Source organism: Pipistrellus kuhlii, unplaced genomic scaffold (assembly GCF_014108245.1).
Source record: "Pipistrellus kuhlii isolate mPipKuh1 unplaced genomic scaffold, mPipKuh1.p scaffold_m20_p_4, whole genome shotgun sequence".
Lineage (NCBI taxonomy): Eukaryota > Metazoa > Chordata > Mammalia > Chiroptera > Vespertilionidae > Pipistrellus > Pipistrellus kuhlii.
The window spans coordinates 48,441,323-48,463,221 of NW_023425540.1; the positions used below are offsets into that span (position 1 = coordinate 48,441,323).

Consider the following 21,899-nt stretch of genomic DNA (forward strand, 5'->3'; position numbering starts at 1 on the left):
ACCATTCGGCCCACGATTTAGGCTGGAGTTTAGATTTTGGCCCCTTCTCTGATTGAGTTCGACACCCCTACCCTAGGAGGTCCATGCTACATAGCAATTAAGTTTCTGAAATAATGTTATAGAGGTATAGTGTAGAGGGTCTTGTTTTAGTCTTGGTATAGTTTGTGTATTTTTATTACATTATCTACTATTTCCAGTTAATGTTTTAGAAGAACTCCAAAGAGAAAGTTCATCTACATGCTCTCTCAGGTTTTCTAGATAATATTTTTCTGGCTTATAGTGATACACAACAAAGTTGTTATTTTTTTTTTTTTTGGATGCTGGAGACAAACATCTTTATTAAAGATACTACCAAAATTTGGCAAACATTTCAAAACAGATTTGTAAACATAATGCTTCCCTTTTTAACTGGCAGCACTTTGAAAAGACAATACAGTAAGACAACACAACTTGAATCAACATTAGTTCAAAATCCTTACATTTTGACATAACTTATGTTCCCACATGATAAAACAAGTGATAGTTTAAATCAACGTCAACAGATAAACTCCATGAACTGAAAGTTTGTGCTGTTTGATGAATCACAGTATGCTATTGTTAAATATATCCACTTTTTTTATATTCCTGGCACCCAGGATGAAGAAAAAAAAAATCTTTAAATATACATTTCATGTAGGTAATAACTTCTTTGCACATCTCTCCTCAAAAAATACTTTATAGCAGTATATAAATAGGTTACCTACATATTTAATTTTATAATTTTGTCCCAAAACTATAGATTCGTTTCATTTTCATAACATAACAATTTTGCCCAACGACAAAGCTGACAAACAGTTGAAATGGAAATGCTTTTGTCTTTCACAATAGAAGTAGCAATTTGAAAAAAATAAACCACAAAAAAACAACAAAAACAAAAACCTACAGTAACACTCGTCAGTTGTTTAACCTGAGCGTTTGGCCTACTAAGAGTAGCAGCTTTTTTTCCTTCAGGCACGCTCACATCCACATCACCTCCGCACACACACAGGTCGCGCACTCGCTTTCAGACGCTGGTAGGCCACAGTGAGCTTCCCGTTGCTCCAATCAGGTGGGAAGCAGTGTAGCTAATGATTAACCACACTATATACATAACTAGCAAACACCTTAAGGCAACCATTGCAATGGGGGGTTAACTTGCAGGGCACTTTACCGTTCTACATCAAGTCAGCCTGTGTATAAATATATGTTTGTGTGTATGTGTAGCCTCACACACACATATATATACTCATAGACCTTTTTATTTCTTAACCCTCCAATACAATGTTTTAATTTTTTTGTATTTTGTGCAAATTTCTAAATATTCTACCATTTAAGGCAAAGAGTTTGCATTAAGAAAGGTCAGAAAATAGGCTTATGTTTATCCAAACGCATTTCACCTTGCACATTACTGGTTTGTTTTTTAACACACATAACTTTGAAGTGTGGACACTGGATCCCCAATATCTAAAAAAAAAAAAATCATTGCTAATTACAAACAAGTTTATAAGGAAAAAAAAACTGATTTAAAGTATAGATACTGGATCCCCAATATCTAAAAAAAAAATTTACTTCTATTGACAAACACAAGTCTTGAGGGAGGAAAAAAGGACCAGTAAAAGCAGCTTCAAAATTGCAGGGAAGCAAAGAAATCGAGGGTTGTGGGGAGGGGGGACAGAAAGAAAAACATAGTTAACTCAAGTTGACAAATACTGAAACTTTCAACAGGCAAAGTTTCCTTTTTTAGAATCTTAGAGCAACTCATTTGGAATTTTAAATAAATAAGCTTAAGTTTATTCACATCTTCTGGTCCAAGCTCTAGTGCCATGCCTCTGCTTGCTGTTGGTCAAATTCACCTATCAGTCTTTTGATATGAGCCAGCTTGTTATGAAGATACTCGCATCTGTATTTTTCTTCATGGTAATTGGGACTAGACTGTGGATGGAAAAGAACAGGAGGAATCAGGTTACATAATTTGTAATTACTTCCCAACTTCATGTCAGAAAACAATAGTGATGATACCAACCTGCTTGATCTTTTGATATTCTTGTAAGACTTCTTCATGAACATTCTACAAAATTAAAAATTAGAAATCAGAAGAGAACTTCTTTTGTTTTCAACATATATAGTTAATACACATTTGAAAGTGTGTGGGGAAATATTGATGATGGGAATGTAAATCAGTACAATTACTAAGGAAGGTAATTTGGCAACTGTTATCAATACAGCAAATGCAAAACTGGCTCAGCACTTAGATTTTCTTTCCGATTTCCTGGTGTCTGGGTGAAATGGTATGTGTGGAAGGTCACTTGCTGCAGCACTGCTCGTGAAGCAAAAGATAGCAAACAACATCTAAGTGTCCATTAATCCATGCAAAGGAATACTAAGGAGAGCATTAAACAAAGGAGAAGTGTTTATGTACTTATATTTAAAAACTCTCTATGATTCATTGTATTGTTCAGTGGAAAAAGCAAAGTGCAGAACAATTTATACAATTGACATCATTTGTTTAAAATGATGTCAATTGTATATTCTAAGAATTTCATTAATTCCAAGATGCATATTTCTTCTCATCTTAATGAAATCAGGTAAACATGTATCATAGTTTAACTCATTTGAATGTAACACAATAGTGTATCTTATCATTACACTTCTTAGATTTAATTATATATGGTACCTATGTGAATTTGCTTACACACATCACACACACACACACACACACACACACACACACACACACATGCCTCTGAAAGAATACACTGGAAACCAGCACTACTGATTATCTCTAGGGAGGAAACCTGGGTGGCTGGGTTTGGGGAAAATGGCTAACCCTTAAGTATCATATAACCTGATGTGCGATGGATCTAAGCAGGTTCCAAATGCTGACATTTATTCTGTACAAATCTATAGTCACCTCATTTTATGGATTGGGATTTTGAGGCAAGTTAAATAACTTGCCCAGGATCACAAAAGTATTAAATGGTAGGAGGTCGGAACCAAACCCAGCATCTGGCTCTGGAGCTACTTCTAATCACCAAACAATCCTTGGAAGATAATCATGCTACGCTGGTAAATAACTACATAGAAAACAACAAACCTGAAACACATATCACCGTCTTCTTGAATCCTCAAACATCAACTCCTCTGGCAAAATATATAATTCTAGGCGGCTTGTTTAAGAGAGTAAGGCCTCCTAATAGAAGTCATAATGGATATCTAAGACACAGGTGCTCCCCTGTGGGAAAACTCATCCATTCTCTGGCCCGATTCCTGTCAGAACAAGGTCAGTGGGCCGGGATGGCAGCACCATCTATGCCTGCGAAGTGCGACGAAGTTATCTGGTCTATCAAGCAAGGAAAGACTCATTTATATTAATTCTTTTGCTAAGAACCATGAGAATATTCAGGCCAGGCTTCTGTTGTTCTTTGAGCTGTAGTAATATTATCACTTAAAGTAGGAAAGTGAAAAGTGATCACTACCTGCTAACAAATAAATGTCTGTCTCTGGAATAGCTGGAAACACCATATTTTTCTTTACTTAAATCCCAAACTTCTGTGGTATTAAAACCTTTGTTATATTTTATGTCTACATCTTCCATATTCTATGCCAGACTGACGTTATTTAAAAATTACTTAAAGTATTGATTTGGAATTGCAGTTTTGGGGGACAGTACCATATCTAGAGCTGGAGCCTGAGTTAAGTTGACAATGCAATAAAATGTTTTGATGGAGCCAAAATCCAATTTGTTTTCCTATTTATTTGTGTTTGGAATTCTTTGCAATGCACTTTGCATGTATTGCTGCAGCACTGTATGCATTAAGCATATTTTGCATATTTTATACATATTATGTTAAATAGGTTATTTTTTTTTTTTCCACTGACAGAAATACAGGTTGAAGCACTATAGTTCAAGTATTTAGTTACCAGCTAATTTTAAATGGAAGCTAAAAGCTGCAGAGAAGCTGGTCAGCAAGAAGGCCTACGCTGAAGGCTAACAGGATGCCTGGGGGCTGGGCCAGGCAGAGATGAAAGTAAAACATGAGAGCCAGCCCGTCTATGAACACATGCATTTACCTGATACTCTTTTGAGCCTGGAGAAAGGCGCTTTCGTTGTGCATCCAGTTTGATAAATCTTCTAGCTACTGTCTCCATTCTGGCATGTAAGGCCCTATATTCATCATACTCCGCATTGAAGTCAGCCTTGTAATTCTGGCGTTGTTCATAGGAGACGATAGCAATATATTTTCTAATAAGAAAAACAGTATAAAAGATAGCCATGTCACTCCTTCCAAGACCTGCCAGGTGCAATTCTCCCACGGAAGTGCTTGAGAGCTTCAGTGAGGAGAATAAATTTAAAAAGACACAAGGGAATTATGCGGGAACTGTCTTTGGGCCTTTCACACCTGCTGCCACCAAGGTGCCTCAGGCTTCCTCCCCTTTATGATTAGGCAAATATTTAAAATACAAAAGGAAAATTGTCGTTTAAAAAAATGGCACAGTATAACCTGTGTAACAGAAAGGCAGTGTTGTGCTATTAGTCTAATTTACCTTCTTTATAAAAAAAGCCCTAAAGCTGTTTTACTTTGGGGTCTGAACACTTCTAGGGATCTGGTGAATGAAGACCATTTCCCCAGAGTGTCAGTTTACTCAGTGGTAAGTAAATTAAACCAGCATTTTAATAATCATATTATTTGTTTGTGGATCCAGGGGCTGGGATCACATCAGGGTCCTTTGCACTCTGTGCTTCTGTCGTGGAATGCAAAAATCCCTTGACTTCACTGAGATAAAAATTGAGATTTCAAACAGGGAGCCCCAGGGGGTGCATAATATTCTTCACTGTGGGAAAACCTTGGAGTTCAATCCTCTCCATAATGGTTTCAGATAACTTTCCAGTTATATTTAAATGTAATAGCACAGATACCTAGTTGGAAATTTGAGAAAAGTAATGCAGTGAGCAACCTTTATGTCCTCATTAATATTTTTATTCACGCTGAGTTAGGGTGGAGGTTTAATTTTCTAAGTGTAATGGAGACTACGGTAGTATGCTGCCCTGCTGGAGTCTGTGCTGTAAAAGGAACACCACCAGCCCAGCAAGGAAGCAATCCTTTCCAGAAGGGATGTCCTCTCCTCTCTTCTCCTCTCCTCTCCACACTGCAGAGGGAGCCCACTAGGGAGAAAGTTCCCGGGACAGTACGTGAGGAGATGGCTAAACAGATTGTGAAACTCAGGTTCAATCTGTTATGCAAAATACTCATTCTGCTTTCTCAAAACCAATCTCTCAATATTTTATTTAATAAATTCCTTAGGAAAATTACAAACCGACCAACAGCTGTGTTGCTATTATAGAAGATTATTTGATTATATTGGCATTTTAACAAAAAGCACTTTACTATTTTTATCAAAAAGTATGAGTTCTACAGTTGGTTCTTAATGCAGGAATGGAATAAAATTTTAAACAATTTGGACAATTCACAACCAGAAGTAGCAGAAGTATTCTTATTATATAAAGATTAGGAATACTGAAATTAAGTATGCATTATTCAGAAGCTGACCATTAAGGTTTTATAGTATGATCTTTCAATTTCTTATGAAATCAAGTTAAGTTTTATTTTTATAGTTTTGGTAATTTTTTCTGAAAATTCGTTTCTCACTATTTTTAGAATATTTTTGTGTATATATATGACTTAGTTTTTTGTTAAAATAAATTGTTTTTACTTAAATAAAGCAAGCAATCACATAGCTTCTGTATTTTTGTAATTTTTAACGAGCTAAAAACATGGTAAGGGATCTGGCATGCACTGATGAGGCAGCTACATCAGTAAGTTAAAAAATTTTTTTATATAGAATTAACTGATTAAGTTGAAGAAACACAGCCTTACTCCATGGGGTGAGGGTCAGAATTATTTTTCAGTCTCCCTACATGATCTGTCATATATAATAAGTATACATCACTAGGGCAAAAAAGAGAATTTCAAAATCCATCACTTGGAGAATGAGAGCACCGGACAGTAGTTGTTATTTGAGGGGGGTGACAACTTTCATAGCAGTTGGAGAAATGAACCCCTCATCATTGGTGGAGACAGGTGCTGTCCCCCAACTGACCCTTCCTGGGCCAACTCAGTGGTACCTGCTTTTCAAAGCTCCTGCACAGAACCCAAAACCAAACACTAATTCAGATGAGAGAGTACTATACATGGCTTCTTTTTAGTTAAGAAGAGATGATAACCAGTTTTATAGTTTCCTGCTGTATCATTTGACAATAAATATAGCTTTCACACTACTGTTAAGCAAAAGTAACACATTTATGTATAAAATATTCTCTACTCTGGAAATGAACATTTCATGGGACATTGAGGGCTAAATAGCATAATTCAACTTTGTCCATCATGGTACTAAATTGAGAGAAACTATTCACACAGCCCAGATTTCATTTTCTATATTACATTGAAGCTATTTTGCACGTTTGTTCATTTTTTAAGCTATCGACAGTTAGACTTGTTTGCTCTTTCACTCTCCATTTTCCCAGGCTCTTGCAACTTAATTATTTTCTTCTTATGAAGCCTTTGAGTCTGTAAAAAAGCTAGAATTATGTGTCCAAGTTATAATTTCTGTGATAGCCAGTTACAAAAATGTCCCTGGCGCAGCGTTTAGCAACTTGTTGCCACAACAAGAAAAACATTATAACCTGTAGTAAAGTGAGATGATCAAATTTTACTATTCTCTTAAAATTAATTTGATAGCATAGCTTTGTTTAAACAAAATCAATCTACCTCTCCTTTGTATTAACTGCAGAGGTTTAAGCACTTTATCAGAAACACATTCAGAGAAGGTCTGTGCATTGACAGACTGTCAGCTTTGAAGAGTCCGATCCCTGAAATCTTCCATAATCAAAAGCTTGGCCTGGCCCCGGAACAAAGGACAGGCTTCTCTATACTTAAAGCCCCCGAGCAGAGCTCTGAGCAGGGGGAGGCACAACCTGCTGAAGCCGGCTGGGTGGATTTGGGACAAGCAGGCTTAATGGCAGCCTTTCAATTGCAGGGGTGGCTCCGGGACACTATTTCTGGAACTTCTTACTTTTCTGATTTGCAAATTATGGGAAAAGAATTTGCAAAGTTTCTAAAATTAAACAGTTTCTCTCTCAATGGCAGACATCTGAACTTACATCAAATAATCTGGGAGTTCAATTGTTGAAGAAGGCTCCATGGAGGCAGTGCAACCCTCTTTAACTCCTACAAAGAAAGAAATTCAAGTGTTCACCAACAGTATGGTTATAAAATGCCTATATTTCTAAAATAGATCAGAAACATCTGGAACACTTTTCCTCAAATTCTCTTCTTCCATCTCAATAAGCAACAATGAGCAAGGAATACAATTGAACATGAACAATGGAGGCCTCTGACCAGCGCCAGCAGAACCGACGCCAGGCATTGAAAGCACCCTGGCTACTGCAGCGTCTGCACAATAAAGGAATTCCATCTTAACCCAAGGTCAATCTTCTATTCTTTCAGCAACAGTTGTGGCATCTGCCCAGCAATTCAAAGACTGCGATGGCAGATGCAGCCAGACAATGGGAGATAAAATTTTACATCAACATCTACTTTTCATAGGATTCAAACAAGGCCGATGAGACACCGAAGTCAGGTAGCAGACTGCTTCGGTCACTGTATTTTACTGCTACTCTTTTTGTATGCAGACAGTGGAACTGGGTAGGAAATTTTCCCATCTCTTTAAAGTAATTTAAAATAAGTTATTAACACAGACTTATACTCCTCTAATCACTAATCCTCATAACAGATTTGTTTTTAAAAGGACAAGTAAATAAAGTGTTAGTCCCTCAAAACTATGCTATGAAGTGTATAAAATCCCTCAGTATTTCATTTGTTTGAATGCGCATTTTCCAGAAGGTATGTTTACACTTTTTACTTGAGTAATTTTTTATCATTCAAAGTAGAATTAAGCCATAACCCTGCCTGCTGGCAAAACATACACGTTCAATATAAAACTAAAGTGAATATTTGATACTTTTTTGGTTTAATATTTTAAAGGACAAAGTATATTTATTAAATTATGCAAACTTTGTGGACTTATTGTTCATGTACATGTACATATAGATATATACATATATATGCATATATACACACATACATATATATACACACATACATACACATACACACACACACACACACACATATATATATATATATATATATATATATATATATATATATATATATTAGTAGTCCCCCATTAAGCATAGGTAATATGTTCCAAGACCTCCAGTGGGTGCCTAAAACCCTTGATAATACCAAATCCCACATATACTGTTTTTCCTATATATGCACACACTTTACAGCTTCACTTTGGCACATCTGAATTGCCAGCATCACTACTTCTGTGCTGTGGGGCCATTATTAAGTAAAATAAGGGTTACTTGAACACAAGCCCTGTAATACAGAGACAGTTGATCTGATAACCCAGCCAGCCCTAAATGACTGTCAGGCAGGTAGTGTATATAGGGTGGAGACACTAGACAAAGGGGTGACTCACCTCCTGGTTGGTACAAAGGGAGACAGTGTGAGATTTTATCACACTCCTCAGAATGACACACAATGTAAAACTTATGAACTGTTTATTTCTGCAATTTTGTATTTAATATATTTGGAATCAAGGTTGACAGTAGATAACTAAAACCACAGAAAACAAAACTGTAGATAAAGGAGACTACTGTATATTTTGATTCACAGGGTAAAAAAGCTTGTTTTTACAACTGCCTTAGTCTTAAAAAAAAAAAAAAAGGCATCAAGTGCATGTCACCTGGCTTCTCCTTTGACACAGACACCAACTAAGTTCCAACAAACAGGTACAGGGGATGTGGGTCTGACCTTCCTCAGTTCATGATAATCTCAATTGTCTTTGAAAGATGCCATATCCTCATTGAAGGATTCAGAAAGACTAAGTCTGCTTCTCCAGGCCTCCAGGTTTCTACATCCCGGGACACAGTCCCCCCAGCACTAACCTCTGACTCAGGATCACCACTTAAGGGTAGGGAGTGTAGAGTGGGGCATACTCAGGGATCTGATGTACTGACTCTGAACAGGAAGTTGTATTACCTCTTGCCTTTCCTGGCCTGTGTCCAAATGACAGTGTTTGAGGAAAGAAGCTTACACTTATCTCTTAGTCCACTATACAGTGCCATACTGATGCCAGTATTTCAACAGATAATACCATGATACCATGACATGCAATATATTCAATCCAGGTCAATAAAGGCACTATAAGATACTATTCTATAATCAAACTTCTCACATGGTAAAAACAGTAGTTAAATCTAAGGATTATATACTTCTAATATTGAGGGTAAGTTAAAGAAAGACAATACTCCTTAAACTCTATTCATTAAAATAATTTTTCTGAAGTTGTATTTTCCTGGAGAATTTTGCCTTAATTATGTTGGGTTTAAAATGAGCAGCAATGCTAAATGATGGTTTGGGGTCTTCTATGTGCTGGCATGTATGACATTATGCTTTAGAGGACAACTCTTGAAAAAAAGAATCCAATTTTGTTATTAGGTTTTAAAAATCACTATATCCCAGGTAAGCAATCCTATTGGTTAGTTTTTCTTTAGAGGTAAAGCATTATGTTCTTTAGAGGTAAAGCATTATGTTCTAGCCTCTTTGGGTCTCTAGATATTTGGCTTTTAAAGCTCAAAATCTTGAAATGATTAATTTTATTAATAACAACGGATGGTGGTATACTCAAATTGCTTTTACTCTGAATGAAGATGATTTATGAATCTGTAAATGTAATTTTACCTCGTCTGTTCTATAAAGAATTTGATATTTCCCCTGTGCTAATAGCAATTAAAGCAAGGGTGACCCTGTTTCTTTGGCATAGAAGGAAATGAATATTTTTATTGCTAATCGTGTGCCTAGCTAAATCAGTTTAAGAATGGCATATAATAAGTCATGTTGAGGTTGCATAACACCATCACAGTATGGAAAAGGGCAGCAAAGTCCTCCTTCTTTAAAGGGGTCTTGGGTATGACAGGGTCATTTTCAAATGTCATTCACCATCTTATTAACAAGCTAGAGGCTCAGTGCACAAATTCGTGCATGGGTGGGTCCGGCTGGCCAGGTCTTTGGAAGGAGAAAATAGTGGGAGGTTGGCCGGCTGGCCTGCCCTGATTGGGGCCCAATAGGGTTGGGCCAGCTGAGGGGAAAGGCCACAGGTGACTGGCCAGCGGACCCCATCCCTGATTGGGGTGGGGGAGCTGATCTGGGGTGGGGCTGGGTGCTGGGAAGAACTGTAGGAGGTTGGCTGGCTGGCGCCACCCCTTATTGCAGGGGGTCAGTCAGGGGTGGGGCTGGCCAGAGGGGGGGGCTGTATGCCAATCAGGGTGGTGGGGGCCCATTGGGGTAGGGCCAGCCAGGGGGAGGGGCTGCAGGCCAATCGGGGTGGGGCAGGCTGATTGGGAGCAGGCCAATTGGGGGAAAGAACCAAGGGGGTTGTGATCAGGGCGGGAGAGTCTGATCAGGAATGGGGAAGATTGGCTGGCTGGCCCTACCCCCTGATCAGGTGGTTTGCTGACCACAGTGGGTATCATAGCTATCAATCATTCCAGTGTTCTGGTTGCTGGCTTTTTATATATATACTAGAGACCCAGTGCACAAAATTCATGCACAGAGGGTGTGTGTCCCTCAGCTCAGCCTATATATATATATATATATATATATATATATATATACACACACACACACACACACACACACCATATTTAACAGGTATACAAAAAAAGCCTTCTCAAAACCACAATACTAAGATTAATAACTAAATGGGAAGCTCCTTTGATACTATTATAAACAGCATAACCTCACACTTATGACAGTCCCCTTTCCCATTAATTTACATGTATAGTTGGTTTTAATAAGTATAAAATACCTTCATTGGAATCTGGACTGGAGTTGTTCAGCTTGGCAATTTCCTCATCTCCTTTAAGGTCCTCTTCCTTTTCCTCACTCATCTCAATGTCGTGTGTCTTTATTTGGTCCTTTTCCTTATGTTTTTTAGACTTCTTTTTTGACTTTTTGTGAGACATTGAATGGTTTTCTTCCATAGGCTTTGGACACTTTAGTAGAACTGAATCAGAGGGTAAGGTTTCCAGAGAAGTCCTAGAGGTATATTTGTCTTGCTGGTCCTCACAGTTACTACTGTTTTGACTAAAACTGTCAACAGGTAGGTCTTGAGTCCCCCGGCCTTCTGGAGTGCTAGGGGAGTTGGAGTTAGAATCTACAGTCTGAGGAGGGTTGGAGGCGGGCAGGTGGTTTGAAGGCAGTGGTGGAGCATTGGGGATGGCAGCAGCTGCAGGGGGCGGCAGGAGGCCTGCAGATTTTTCACTGGTGGAATTCAAATGACCATTTAATGTTGGTGGCACTCTATTTGTCAGGTGAGATATTCGAGCTTTTTTATTCATTAAAGGATCAATGAAATCTGACTCCAAAAGCCGTTTCTGGAGGGGGGAACAGAAAAAAATATGAGCCAGTTTGCACTAAAATTCAATATATGCATCCTTGGTTACCATAAGAACAACTGAATAATTTTATTCATACTTACTTCTCCAATCTTAGCAAGAACAAACAAGCCACAAAAACACAAGTGACATAAATTCTTATGTCTAATGTAAAGAAGTAGAATCTGGAAAATACTGGGGTGTGCAAAAACAGGTTTACTGTGCCATGGTGACATTCTTGAGTTAATAAAGCTATTGTAATAATTATAACCTGCCTGTCTTTTTCCATATGAACCACTATAAACCTACTTTTGCCCACCCTGAATATGTATGTTGGAGTTCCTATCTTTTTCATCATACAGCCTCACCCGAAGTTCTTTGAGAGACTATTGCAATTTATGTAAATTACACTACTCAGGAGAGTTCTAAACAGAAGTGGCCTCCTGACCTACTTATAATAAAGGAGAGGAGGACGCAGTTTGTACCATCTCCCTCTGTCAGAACAGGGTTGGTAAAAGACAATAAGCCTACACTTAATCTCTAATGTAAGATGCTCCAGTTATGAATATTTTGACTGTCATTTATTATTTCACTTGTCTGAAGATGGGAACAGCCAGCACCTTCAGAGTAATTTCTCCAAGTATCTCTGAAATACTATTCATTGTTGAAATATTATTCATTTTTCCCCTTCACTGGATTAGAAAATAAGTCTTAATAACTGGTCTATAAAAATGATATGGAATTACTGTTTCAAACATTAAAAAAACCCACACACACTAAGATTAGCCCAATTCAGCAGCAACAATAGTATTTAAATTAGAAAGAAAATTTAGACAGTTGAAAAGTATTAAGTATACATCCAATGAATACTGTGGCTTAAACTGCAGCTTGAGATAAAATAAGTTAATCAACCCATTAATTTAATCTGTTTTCAATTTAGCACCATTGATTTAGCACCCAGTATATAATCAGATCAGAAATATCAGCAGCTTCGTGGTTAGTGGCATTACAATTGAGGCTTCTATAGATAATGTATTCAATACATGCAAGGTCAGAAATGCTTTCATTTTGTTCCTCTTCTGTTCCTCACAACAGGCTGCTAATATTTTCTGTCACAAATAGCCTTTACGCAGAGCATGCTAACGGCTTGTCACATATCTGTCCTGCCTCTCTAATCCTTGGGAGGGGAGGGCAGAGAGAGGGGCACTCTGCCAGCAGTAGTGGGATAAAGAGGTCTATCTCACTGTCAATCCCAAATACCTGGGATGCAGAGTTCAAGGCTGGCCCTCTGAGAACCAAGTAGACTTGAACTCTAATACTATCCAGGTTCTCCGTACCTTTTTCTAAGGCAAATTGAATTGCTTAGGGGAAACCAAGCCATATTAAATTCTAATTGCAGTGTTCTGCTTGGGATCTAATTGGGAACTTTCCCTACTTCAATAATAATAGTAGTTACAGCAAAACTGTTTTCAGAAAATAAAAATGGCATGAATTTTTTGCTCGCTTATTTAAAAAACTTTTCCCCAAGAATATTTTTCTGGAATGTGTTTCAGATAAAATTAAATATTTTCAATTTTCTATATAATATGAGACTATATATATAATAGGATTGGATAGGTCTTCAAGTTAGTGACCAAATGGAAAAGCAGATAATCTTAGAACAAAATGTAAGCTTTAAAAATGGAAAAGCAAGGTAAACATTAAGTACTCTGACAAGAACTGTAGTACAGTGGAGAAGAGATCTGGGCTGAGAGCTGGTACCTGAATTCCAGACCGAGTTCTGCCATAAACTAGCGATGTGAGTTTGGGCAGACAAGCTAAGCATCTTCTGTGGCCTCACTTCCTTCACATATAAATAGAGGAACTGAACTAGATGCCCCAAGGTCAGCTATGACTGTAATTCTAGGCAATACCTGAGGAGAAGATGCAATGTCTCTACTGGAACATACAGGAGATTCTGAACGCCTGGTGCTGGCAGCATTCTGAGATGTATTTAATTTCCTGTAAAGGACACACATGTTCCAGTTATGGAGAGAATTTTCATGATAGAAAGCTTACCCTTGCCTCTCTCTTCCCAGCTCAACACTAAAATAACAATGACTAAAATAATCTTATATGCATCATTTTTAAAGGAAAAGAAACTTACTTTGAGAGCACAAAGTCTAATGAACGTCTGTCAGTTTCATTGTATCCAGGCCAATCTCTCTGAAGCTCTTTGAAAACATAATCCTTTAAGGTATACGAGAGGTCCTTAGGATTCAGATTAGCTACCTGATACATGGTGTGAAAACAGAACGGAACATTAGATTCTTTTGCTCTTTTCTAACCTAAAACAGGTAACCTTTTGGAGTTATATTGAAAATAGCTGCATCAATTGGCCACAGAGGGACTGCTCGTTTTGCATATACCTGATCTCAACAAATGCTATTCAACTTTATTTGGGCAATTAAAATTTTATGTAAAAAACTAAGAAAATTTCCCCCCTAAATACTGCACTTGCCATATTTCTAATCAAATAGTAAGCCCACCTTAGGCAAAGAGTAGAGAAAGATTTTTTAAATTAAATTTTTTCTAGTCAAAGGAATTAAAAAAGTTATATTATCAACATCATTGTTGTCATTATTATCTACTTTGATTCTTTAGTCACTTGTATTAAGTAGAAACCAAGTAGTGCCCAAATGTTAGGTTACAAACTTTCCCTTCAGTAATCAACAGAAATTATTTCCATAAATAGTATCAACTGTGACAACTTTGTCATTTTCTTGGATAATAAGAGCCACTTATTCAAAGTCTTTGAAATTCCAAAAAATGGAAATAAATCAAAATAACCCTCAAATTACATACAATTACTGTTATTAGTCTGCCAGTTTAGTCCCAAGTGTAATCTTTTCCCCTAACTACAATTCCTAGAGTGTCCAGGCCTAGATTCTATTAACAACACAAATGTACTGATGGAAGAATCAAATGGAGAGTCATTTTTAAGGCTGGCAGAAAATTATTCCTCTTGTCAATTCCTACTGGAAAGGTCTCCTTTTTAATGACTTCTGTGTAAGTACTATTAAATATAGTAGGCTAGTATATGCTTTCCTTACAGCTCGGCAGAATCCTAACATATAAAAACCCAGGGTCTGTAAAGACCGACCGAAGGCTCCACTGAACACCAAAAGTCAGTCCTGCAATCAGTGCTGGGTTGCCGTGTGACCCAGCCCTGACTGCTGCTGGGTGCAGGCACAGCAACCTAGCACCGACTGCTGAGGATCTGCAGATCAGGTCCGAAGAGAGGTCAGAATAGAGAGGCAGGCCTGCTCGGTAGCCTCCTCTAACCAGCTGTTGCCTCTGTCTCCAGACTTTGCCAGCAGCTGCACCTGTTTCTCTCTGGGCCTCTGTGTGGGCTGCTGATCAGCCCTGCCTCTCTGATCAGGCCTGGAGATAGGCCTGGAGATGCTTACTGGCATAGAAACTGACCAATCAGAACGAAATCTGGGTGAACTGTGGTGAGCCAATGGCTGCCTAGGAGGTGAAGCTTTTGATGCTGACTAGCATAGATATTGACCAATCAGAACCAAATTGGCTCGCAGGGGAGGGCAGTTAGGGGCAATCAGGCAGGCAGGCAGAGGGGTTAAGGGCAATCAGGCAGGCAAGCAGGTGAGTGGTTAGGAACCAGCAATCCCAGATTGCGAGGGGGATTTTAGGAATTGGGTCTAAACCAGCAGTTGAACATCCCCTAAAAGGTCCCTGATTGGAGAGGGTGCAGGCTGGGCTGAGGGAACCCCCCCACTCCATGCATGAATTTTGTGTACTGAGGCACTAGTACTAATATATTAATATTGTCACAAAATAGATAATGGTAGGCTTATCTTAAAATTTAAATATGCAAATAAACTGACATGAGATACAACCAGACTTCTCAAAGTGAAATAATATAACAATCCTTAGAGTTCCTATTATCTGGGTTACTACACATGCTAATAACACCCCAAAACTAGAGATTATGCTTTTACTCTCTCATAAGAGTTAGTATCATGCCTTTAATGTAAGAGAGAATAGGTAAAAATAGACTTAAAAGTGTTATTCTTAGAATAATAGATGAAAACCTGCAGGGTTTTTTGTTTGTTTGTTTGTTTTTAATGATGAAATTTAAGAACAACTTTGGAAATATTTCTGCTTTAGAAAAAAAGATCACATATGGACTACCATCTATGGTTGATTTGAATGCTAATCAACATTTATGACCCAAAGTCAATATGAAAAATATAGGAAGTTCCAAACTATTGACTTTAACTAAATTTTACAATTAAGCTTGTGATTATAAGATTACTGATCAGAACTAATACTTTATACACTCATGTCTTTAATGAAGACAAGTGATCTTAACCTATACAATGGTAGTATACCAGGCAAGACACAAACTATGTAGTAGGTAAAAATATTCTAGTCTATACCAACTAAAGATTGGTAATACATTGTACAACTTCACCTATATAAACCAATAAAAATTATGGCAATCATTTAGGTGATTCAATATTAAAAACAGACAATGAGAGAGTCTTGCTTACTTTTTTAAAATGAAATTTCAATGCAAAGTTTATTTAACCCAAATGAAGATAATGACTCAAAACTTTAATTGTTTAACAACTCAGAAGCCTCTGACTTATAAATCCTAGTATAAATGCCTACATTTCAATTAGTTTTTAATTTTTTAAACAAATGCTTTAATGTAATATTCAGGAGTTATATTTCATGTAGCAAAAATGATTCTGAACTTTCTCTGCCTCAATAATAGTGGTTACAGCAAAAACAAGCCTTCTTAAATGAACTTCTCAATAAGAACGTAGGTGGAAGGAACTCTCTCCTGCTGTTCTTACCTGTTGCAGAATTGCTCCAAGAGAGTTCTTGTCTTTTTGATTGACACCATCTTTCTGCAGTCGAGCCAGCAGCTCAGGTTTCTTGTAGGTCTTCAGTGCCAGTAAGTGAATCACTCTGTCCCTATATGGCCGCTGAGAAACACTGCTGCTGCCTTGTATCTTTCGAATCGTATTTGCAGGGTTCATGGGGGTTGACCGTTTCCTCTCAGGCACTGCATCTGATAGAGCTTGAGGTACTTTCCGAATCTGCACTCTTTTCCCTACAGTCCAGCAGAAATGACATTTGTTACACATTTGTGTATAATAATATGAATTAGATTTTTTTATGAAATAATTTATTGAAATAAATATTTATTATAAAAGTATTCTGGCCACTTAGTTATGCATTGATAATAATTAATGACACACATCATAGCAACAAATGGGAAATTTTAAGGATGTAGGTATTTGATGTTAAATGGAAATTTGCAGAACTTAAACATTTTACATATTATTTCTAAAATGACACCTAGAAAAGGAAAATTAGAATGAAACTGAGTAAGACCCTCATTTTATAATGTCTGAGGTATAATCTTATAACTCATTTAATATACTCTAAGTCCCTAACTGCTCACTCTGGTTAAAGAACGGAAACAACTGGCAGTGATATACAATGAGGGGCAACTGCTTTAGGTACAAGTTTAGCAACTAGAAATAATGACTAAGGAAAAGAAGTCATTTAAGTGCTATGGTCTAGAGTGAAAATGGCTGGCTTAATGGGGCAGGAGATTTACTGAATAATTCTGTCCATGCTAGACTCTGGAGGCCTGGCCAGAGGGACTGTTTGAAACCATCCTACTGAAGGTAAAGGGGAAAGGATGAATATGTCACTAGCTCTTATTGTTCTTTACTATCTGGACTTAACTAATTTTAAATATCAGGCCAAAATACTGTACAACTAAGGAATTCAACATGAAAGGAATATTGTCCCACAATAAGAAAAGCTGTTAAATTACAGAGCAATTAGGATTTTGGAATTAGATTTATAGCTGGTTTCTGAATTTTTCTTAATTTAGAGACAGCTAGATCAATGTCAGATGCACTGGGAACAAACTGGTGATCATGCACCAATTATGTGTTGGGAAGGGCACTGCTTTGAATGGGATAAGCTCAACGGTAAAGTACTCTCTTAGCATCTGGAGGGTTCTATGATAAATACCCAAGTTTTCCTACTTGTACTTCTTTGCAGAAAGGTTTCATGGACAAATGCCTAATGTCCACTGTTGTTCATGTTAGGCTGCAAACTCCATGTCCCTCAGCAGACCCTGATTCAGAATATAATGGCTAGCAAAGTGAAAGACTAGCAAAGTGTCAAAGTGAAGACAGCAAGAGAACAATTAGATAGTAGAGAAGCCAGAATCAACGGTGTGTATTCCCACACTGCCAGACTGCCAGAATGGAAAGACATTGAAATTTCTAAAATGGCAAATGCAAACCTCCCAATCCACCATTTCTCAGTTGCATTAGTGTTAACTAACAGTACTAGTCCCTGAATTTTTAATAGAGATTTGGGGGAGGGGTAAGAAAGAATTGGGGTCACAAAAGTTTAGGAAATGCTATAAATTTCAAACTCCCTTCCCCTTGAAACCTTTTTAACTTACTCTGACCCAAACAAGATTACTGTGGGGTATCCCCACCCCAATTCCTGGGAGGGAGGGAGGTGGGCAGAGAATGTTTAGTTAAGCTCAACACACCATGACTGGTCATTTAGAATTAATTCAAGCCACAAGACAGGCAAATAAAATTGAAAACACAAAGTGACAGTACTACCTCTGTGTTCTGGGCTATCTCACTCTTCTGTACTTCTGACCCTCAGTCTCAGGAGAACCCCCAGGTCTCCCGAGTTTACCCGCACCCCTCCCTGAAGCAGACTTAGAGCAGACAATTGAGGCTCGCTCTGCCCTTAAGAGGAGTGTAAGTATGATGTTTGAATAGAAAATAGAATCTGGACAGGGATGTGACCGTGTTAGAGTCACCTAGGGCCTAATGTGAGACTGTCATCCATCAGTCCATGAATATCTTCATTTTTCTTTTAAATTGCCAGTCATGAGGTAACCCATTTATTTCAAATGTTGAAAGAACAATCCAGCCACACTGGACCAATTAGTTTCATACAAAAATTACTTGCTAACTGGCTCCCAATCAATTTGTGCCTATTCAACTAGGGAGGAGTCCTCTGGTTAAGGTTAGAGAGCCTACAGATCAGTGCTGTAAGTAGTTAAAGAGTTCAGATGCTAAAGAAAAAGAAACAGAAAAGAAAAAAAAGCTGGAAAATGTCAGGGTCAAAGTGGACGGAAGAAAGGCTTTATTTTTATTTCTTACATTTGCCTCAGAAAAGTCCTTTTAATAAAGCCTATGGGAGAACCTAATTCTCTTCCCAGACGCAACCGCTAATCAATTCCCTGGGCTCCTTACATAAACAGCAGCAGTAGGCCTGATAGGGTTGGGTAATCTAGGACTATATCTAAACTGTTGTTTCATAACAAGGGGTCCACTTCTAGCTTCTCCACTTAATGAGATGGTAGAAATATCTATCCCTTTATCTAATGGCTGAGTAAATCGGAAGGTAAATCTTAAAAACAGTACATCAGAAAGACGTAAGGGGTTGTAGCCATCTCCTGCAGTTGTTTTTCTGTTCTGTGGAACCTGACCAGAAGCCCTGACAACATTGACCCAAGACTTTAAAAACACTGGTAGGACTTTGATGATGGTGTGACTGCCATGGTTAAATACATACTCCACTGCAGTGGAATCCATCTCCACCATGTGGCATTTATGATCACTTTTCAAAGGGTTTACTATCAAAATATATTTACACAACAGATACAAATTGGTAGAACTACAAAGAACCTAGATGTACGTAGTTCAAATTCCCATAATTATTATTTGAGAAAAGTAAGGTCCACAAAGGTGAAATGATTTGTCCGAGGTCACTCAAAAATGCATTAACTCATAAGAAATTAGGAGGATGGGGGTAGAAGTTAGGAACATTGGGAACAGAACCTGAGAAATTAGATTGGTTGGGTTGTTTTCTATACACCTAAATAAATATTAGCATTATAAAAATTTGTAATTCAGTACAATTCTAGAATTTTGGTAGGAGTCACTGAGCAGACTTAAGATACTTGTAAACCTAGAGCAATGGTAGTGATTTTTTTTCCTTTTTAACAAACAGGATTATAACACAACACTGCTTACCACTGATATAAATGCCATGATTCAAAGTAGAAATTCGACTGAAGAAATAATATTTTCTATTGCACTTCTCCAGGCAAAACAGATTTTGGTTCTTATCAGCCCTCAAGAGGATTTCAAAGCTCATATTCTTGGGTGACTAAGCCAGGTGACCCCTAGGAATACAGTCCCTTAAACTTGGCCTGAGCCCTAATTCAACTGACAGAGGCCTGGCATTATGCCACCATAATCCTACGGTGAGACCAGCATTATTCCCATTTATCCTCTAGCTAGGCTGACACTGTTGAAAGAAACCTTATTCTTCAGGTACCTCAAAGTTGGCATAAGTGAACTTTTGGTATCATTTTATATGATATATTCAATTATTAATTAAAGAGGTATCTCCTATTGTCTTAAGAAAATAACATGTTAGTGAGGCCAAATTCATAACATTTGCTACTTGCTGATACCAACAACTTGATATATAAAAGGAGAGGTGGAGAGGTAATCATAATCTACTTCATAGGGTGGTTGAGACATGCAAAATGCTAACCAGTGCCTTAAGTATCACAAGTACTCAATAAGGGCTGGGTAATATTAATATTGAAGGGTGACTGCATTTTAGAGAGCTGAATGAGTCAGATAGTTTTGAGATACTGAAAAAAGCAGAAAGATGTACATTAAGATACATAGAAGGAAAGAAACATGGTAAAGGGCTGATGATGGATAAAGTTAAAAGAAAAAAGTCAAAACATGGGATAACAAAGAACAGTAAAAAAAATATAAAAAAACAATAACTGAAAAGCCCATCTGGATACTAGTCTTTTGCTCCCCACACTTCAGAGTTGGTGAGACTTTTCTTAAGAGTAGCTTGTCCAGTTTTGAACTTTGAGGTGAAGAATTGGAGTTAGTACAGAGGAGAGCAATAAAAATAATTAAAGGGTTGGGATACAGGCCATATTAAGAAAAGTTAAAAGGAGCTGGAGTTATTTGACCTAGAGAATAAAAGGCTAAGGAGGTTAATGACAAGATCCAAGACCAGAGAAAAATACTGTGCTGTGATGGTGAGCAACTGGGGCACTGAGGACACAGCACAGAGGAGAAGACTCGACAGAGCACTCGGCCTGGCAGAGGCCATTGCAGGGCTCCGAAGAGGGAACATGTGTGCAAAGAGGGGGGCCAGCTCTTCTTCGAATGGTGTAGATGTAATGTGGTTCAGATTAAAACTTAGGTAACCTCAAGTCTTATGTGGGTCACTCCCAAAAATATAAATCCTTTGTAGTGCCTGTAAGAAACCTTGCAATTCTAAAATCCCCATACCATTCTGGAATATATAGTCTATGGGATTCTGGGTGATAAAAAGTCTGTTGTGTAAACTGCAAATGAACTGTACCTGAATGTATCAAAACAAACAAAGACACATAGACACAAGGGGCAACCAAGGATCATTCAATGGAAGAGTGTAGTAATCATTGCTGACTTTCAAGCTTTGGAATAAATCAACATAAGGGTTTTCAGCTAGTTATACTGGGAGGGGAAAAACTGATTTTGATGGCTTAAATCTTCTATTCCTTTGTCAAACACACCAATTTGTCTCACTATTTCTAAAATGGTGGTGGTGGACAGTAAAAAATAAAATAAAATAAAAATTAAAGAAATTATATATATATATATATATATATATATATATATATATATATATATTATATGTTATATATTTAAAGTGTCAGGGATAGCTAATTCATAGTTTGTACTTAAATATAAATGCAGCAGATCTTGTGCATTTTAAAAATAATTTGGGATTTAGCCTACTAATAAAGAAAGTTAAGTAAGGATAAAAAGAGAAAGATCATCTCACTCAGCAACAAAATCTCATTGTTGTAACTTACTGAGCAGGGATCTGGACCCCGTGGGTATAGATATGAATTGTTGTTAAACCAAACTAAATGTATCTAAGCTAAGCACCAGGTCCCAAGAGCACTGGCTTTGTTCCAAAGAAATACTTATTAAAGACACTAGTGGAGCTTCTCAAAGCTGATTGTATTGTAGTTAGGTCAGCAATGGGAAAATTACAGAAGCAGGATTCTAACAAACTATGGAAAGATATTGATTAAGAGATTTGGTTTTTCAAGAGACTATTTTTGTGAGCATATATGTTTCCAAATTAATATCCTTTCATCATTTACTATCCAGTGACTTATGTTACTAAACTGACCAAAGCCTCAAAGAGTTCATTTTCACCCTTGACAATTCCCTTTATTACTGTTAACAGTCACTGTGAATGAACCCTAAAATTG

General features: G+C 37.5%; 1 protein-coding gene across 4 annotated transcripts in view; it reads right to left on the reverse strand.

The window, feature by feature from the left end:
* Positions 1-278: 278 nt before the first annotated feature.
* The window catches only part of ELL2 (elongation factor for RNA polymerase II 2), a 71,627-nt gene continuing 50,006 nt past the window's right edge, over positions 279-21,899 (reverse strand). For 2 of the 4 annotated variants that reach the window (XM_036411285.1, XM_036411286.2), the window contains 8 exons: positions 16,390-16,649; positions 13,671-13,795; positions 13,438-13,525; positions 10,957-11,524; positions 7,178-7,244; positions 4,090-4,261; positions 2,042-2,086; positions 279-1,950 (listed from right to left, as the gene is read on the reverse strand). In XM_036411285.1, the coding sequence (XP_036267178.1) occupies positions 1,834-1,950; positions 2,042-2,086; positions 4,090-4,261; positions 7,178-7,244; positions 10,957-11,524; positions 13,438-13,525; positions 13,671-13,795; positions 16,390-16,649 (1,442 nt within the window). In that variant the 3' untranslated portion in view covers positions 279-1,833. The remainder of the gene's footprint in view (positions 1,951-2,041; positions 2,087-4,089; positions 4,262-7,177; positions 7,245-10,956; positions 11,525-13,437; positions 13,526-13,670; positions 13,796-16,389; positions 16,650-21,899) is intronic. The other 2 variants (XR_004983194.2, XM_036411288.2) reach the window with 2 other exon arrangements.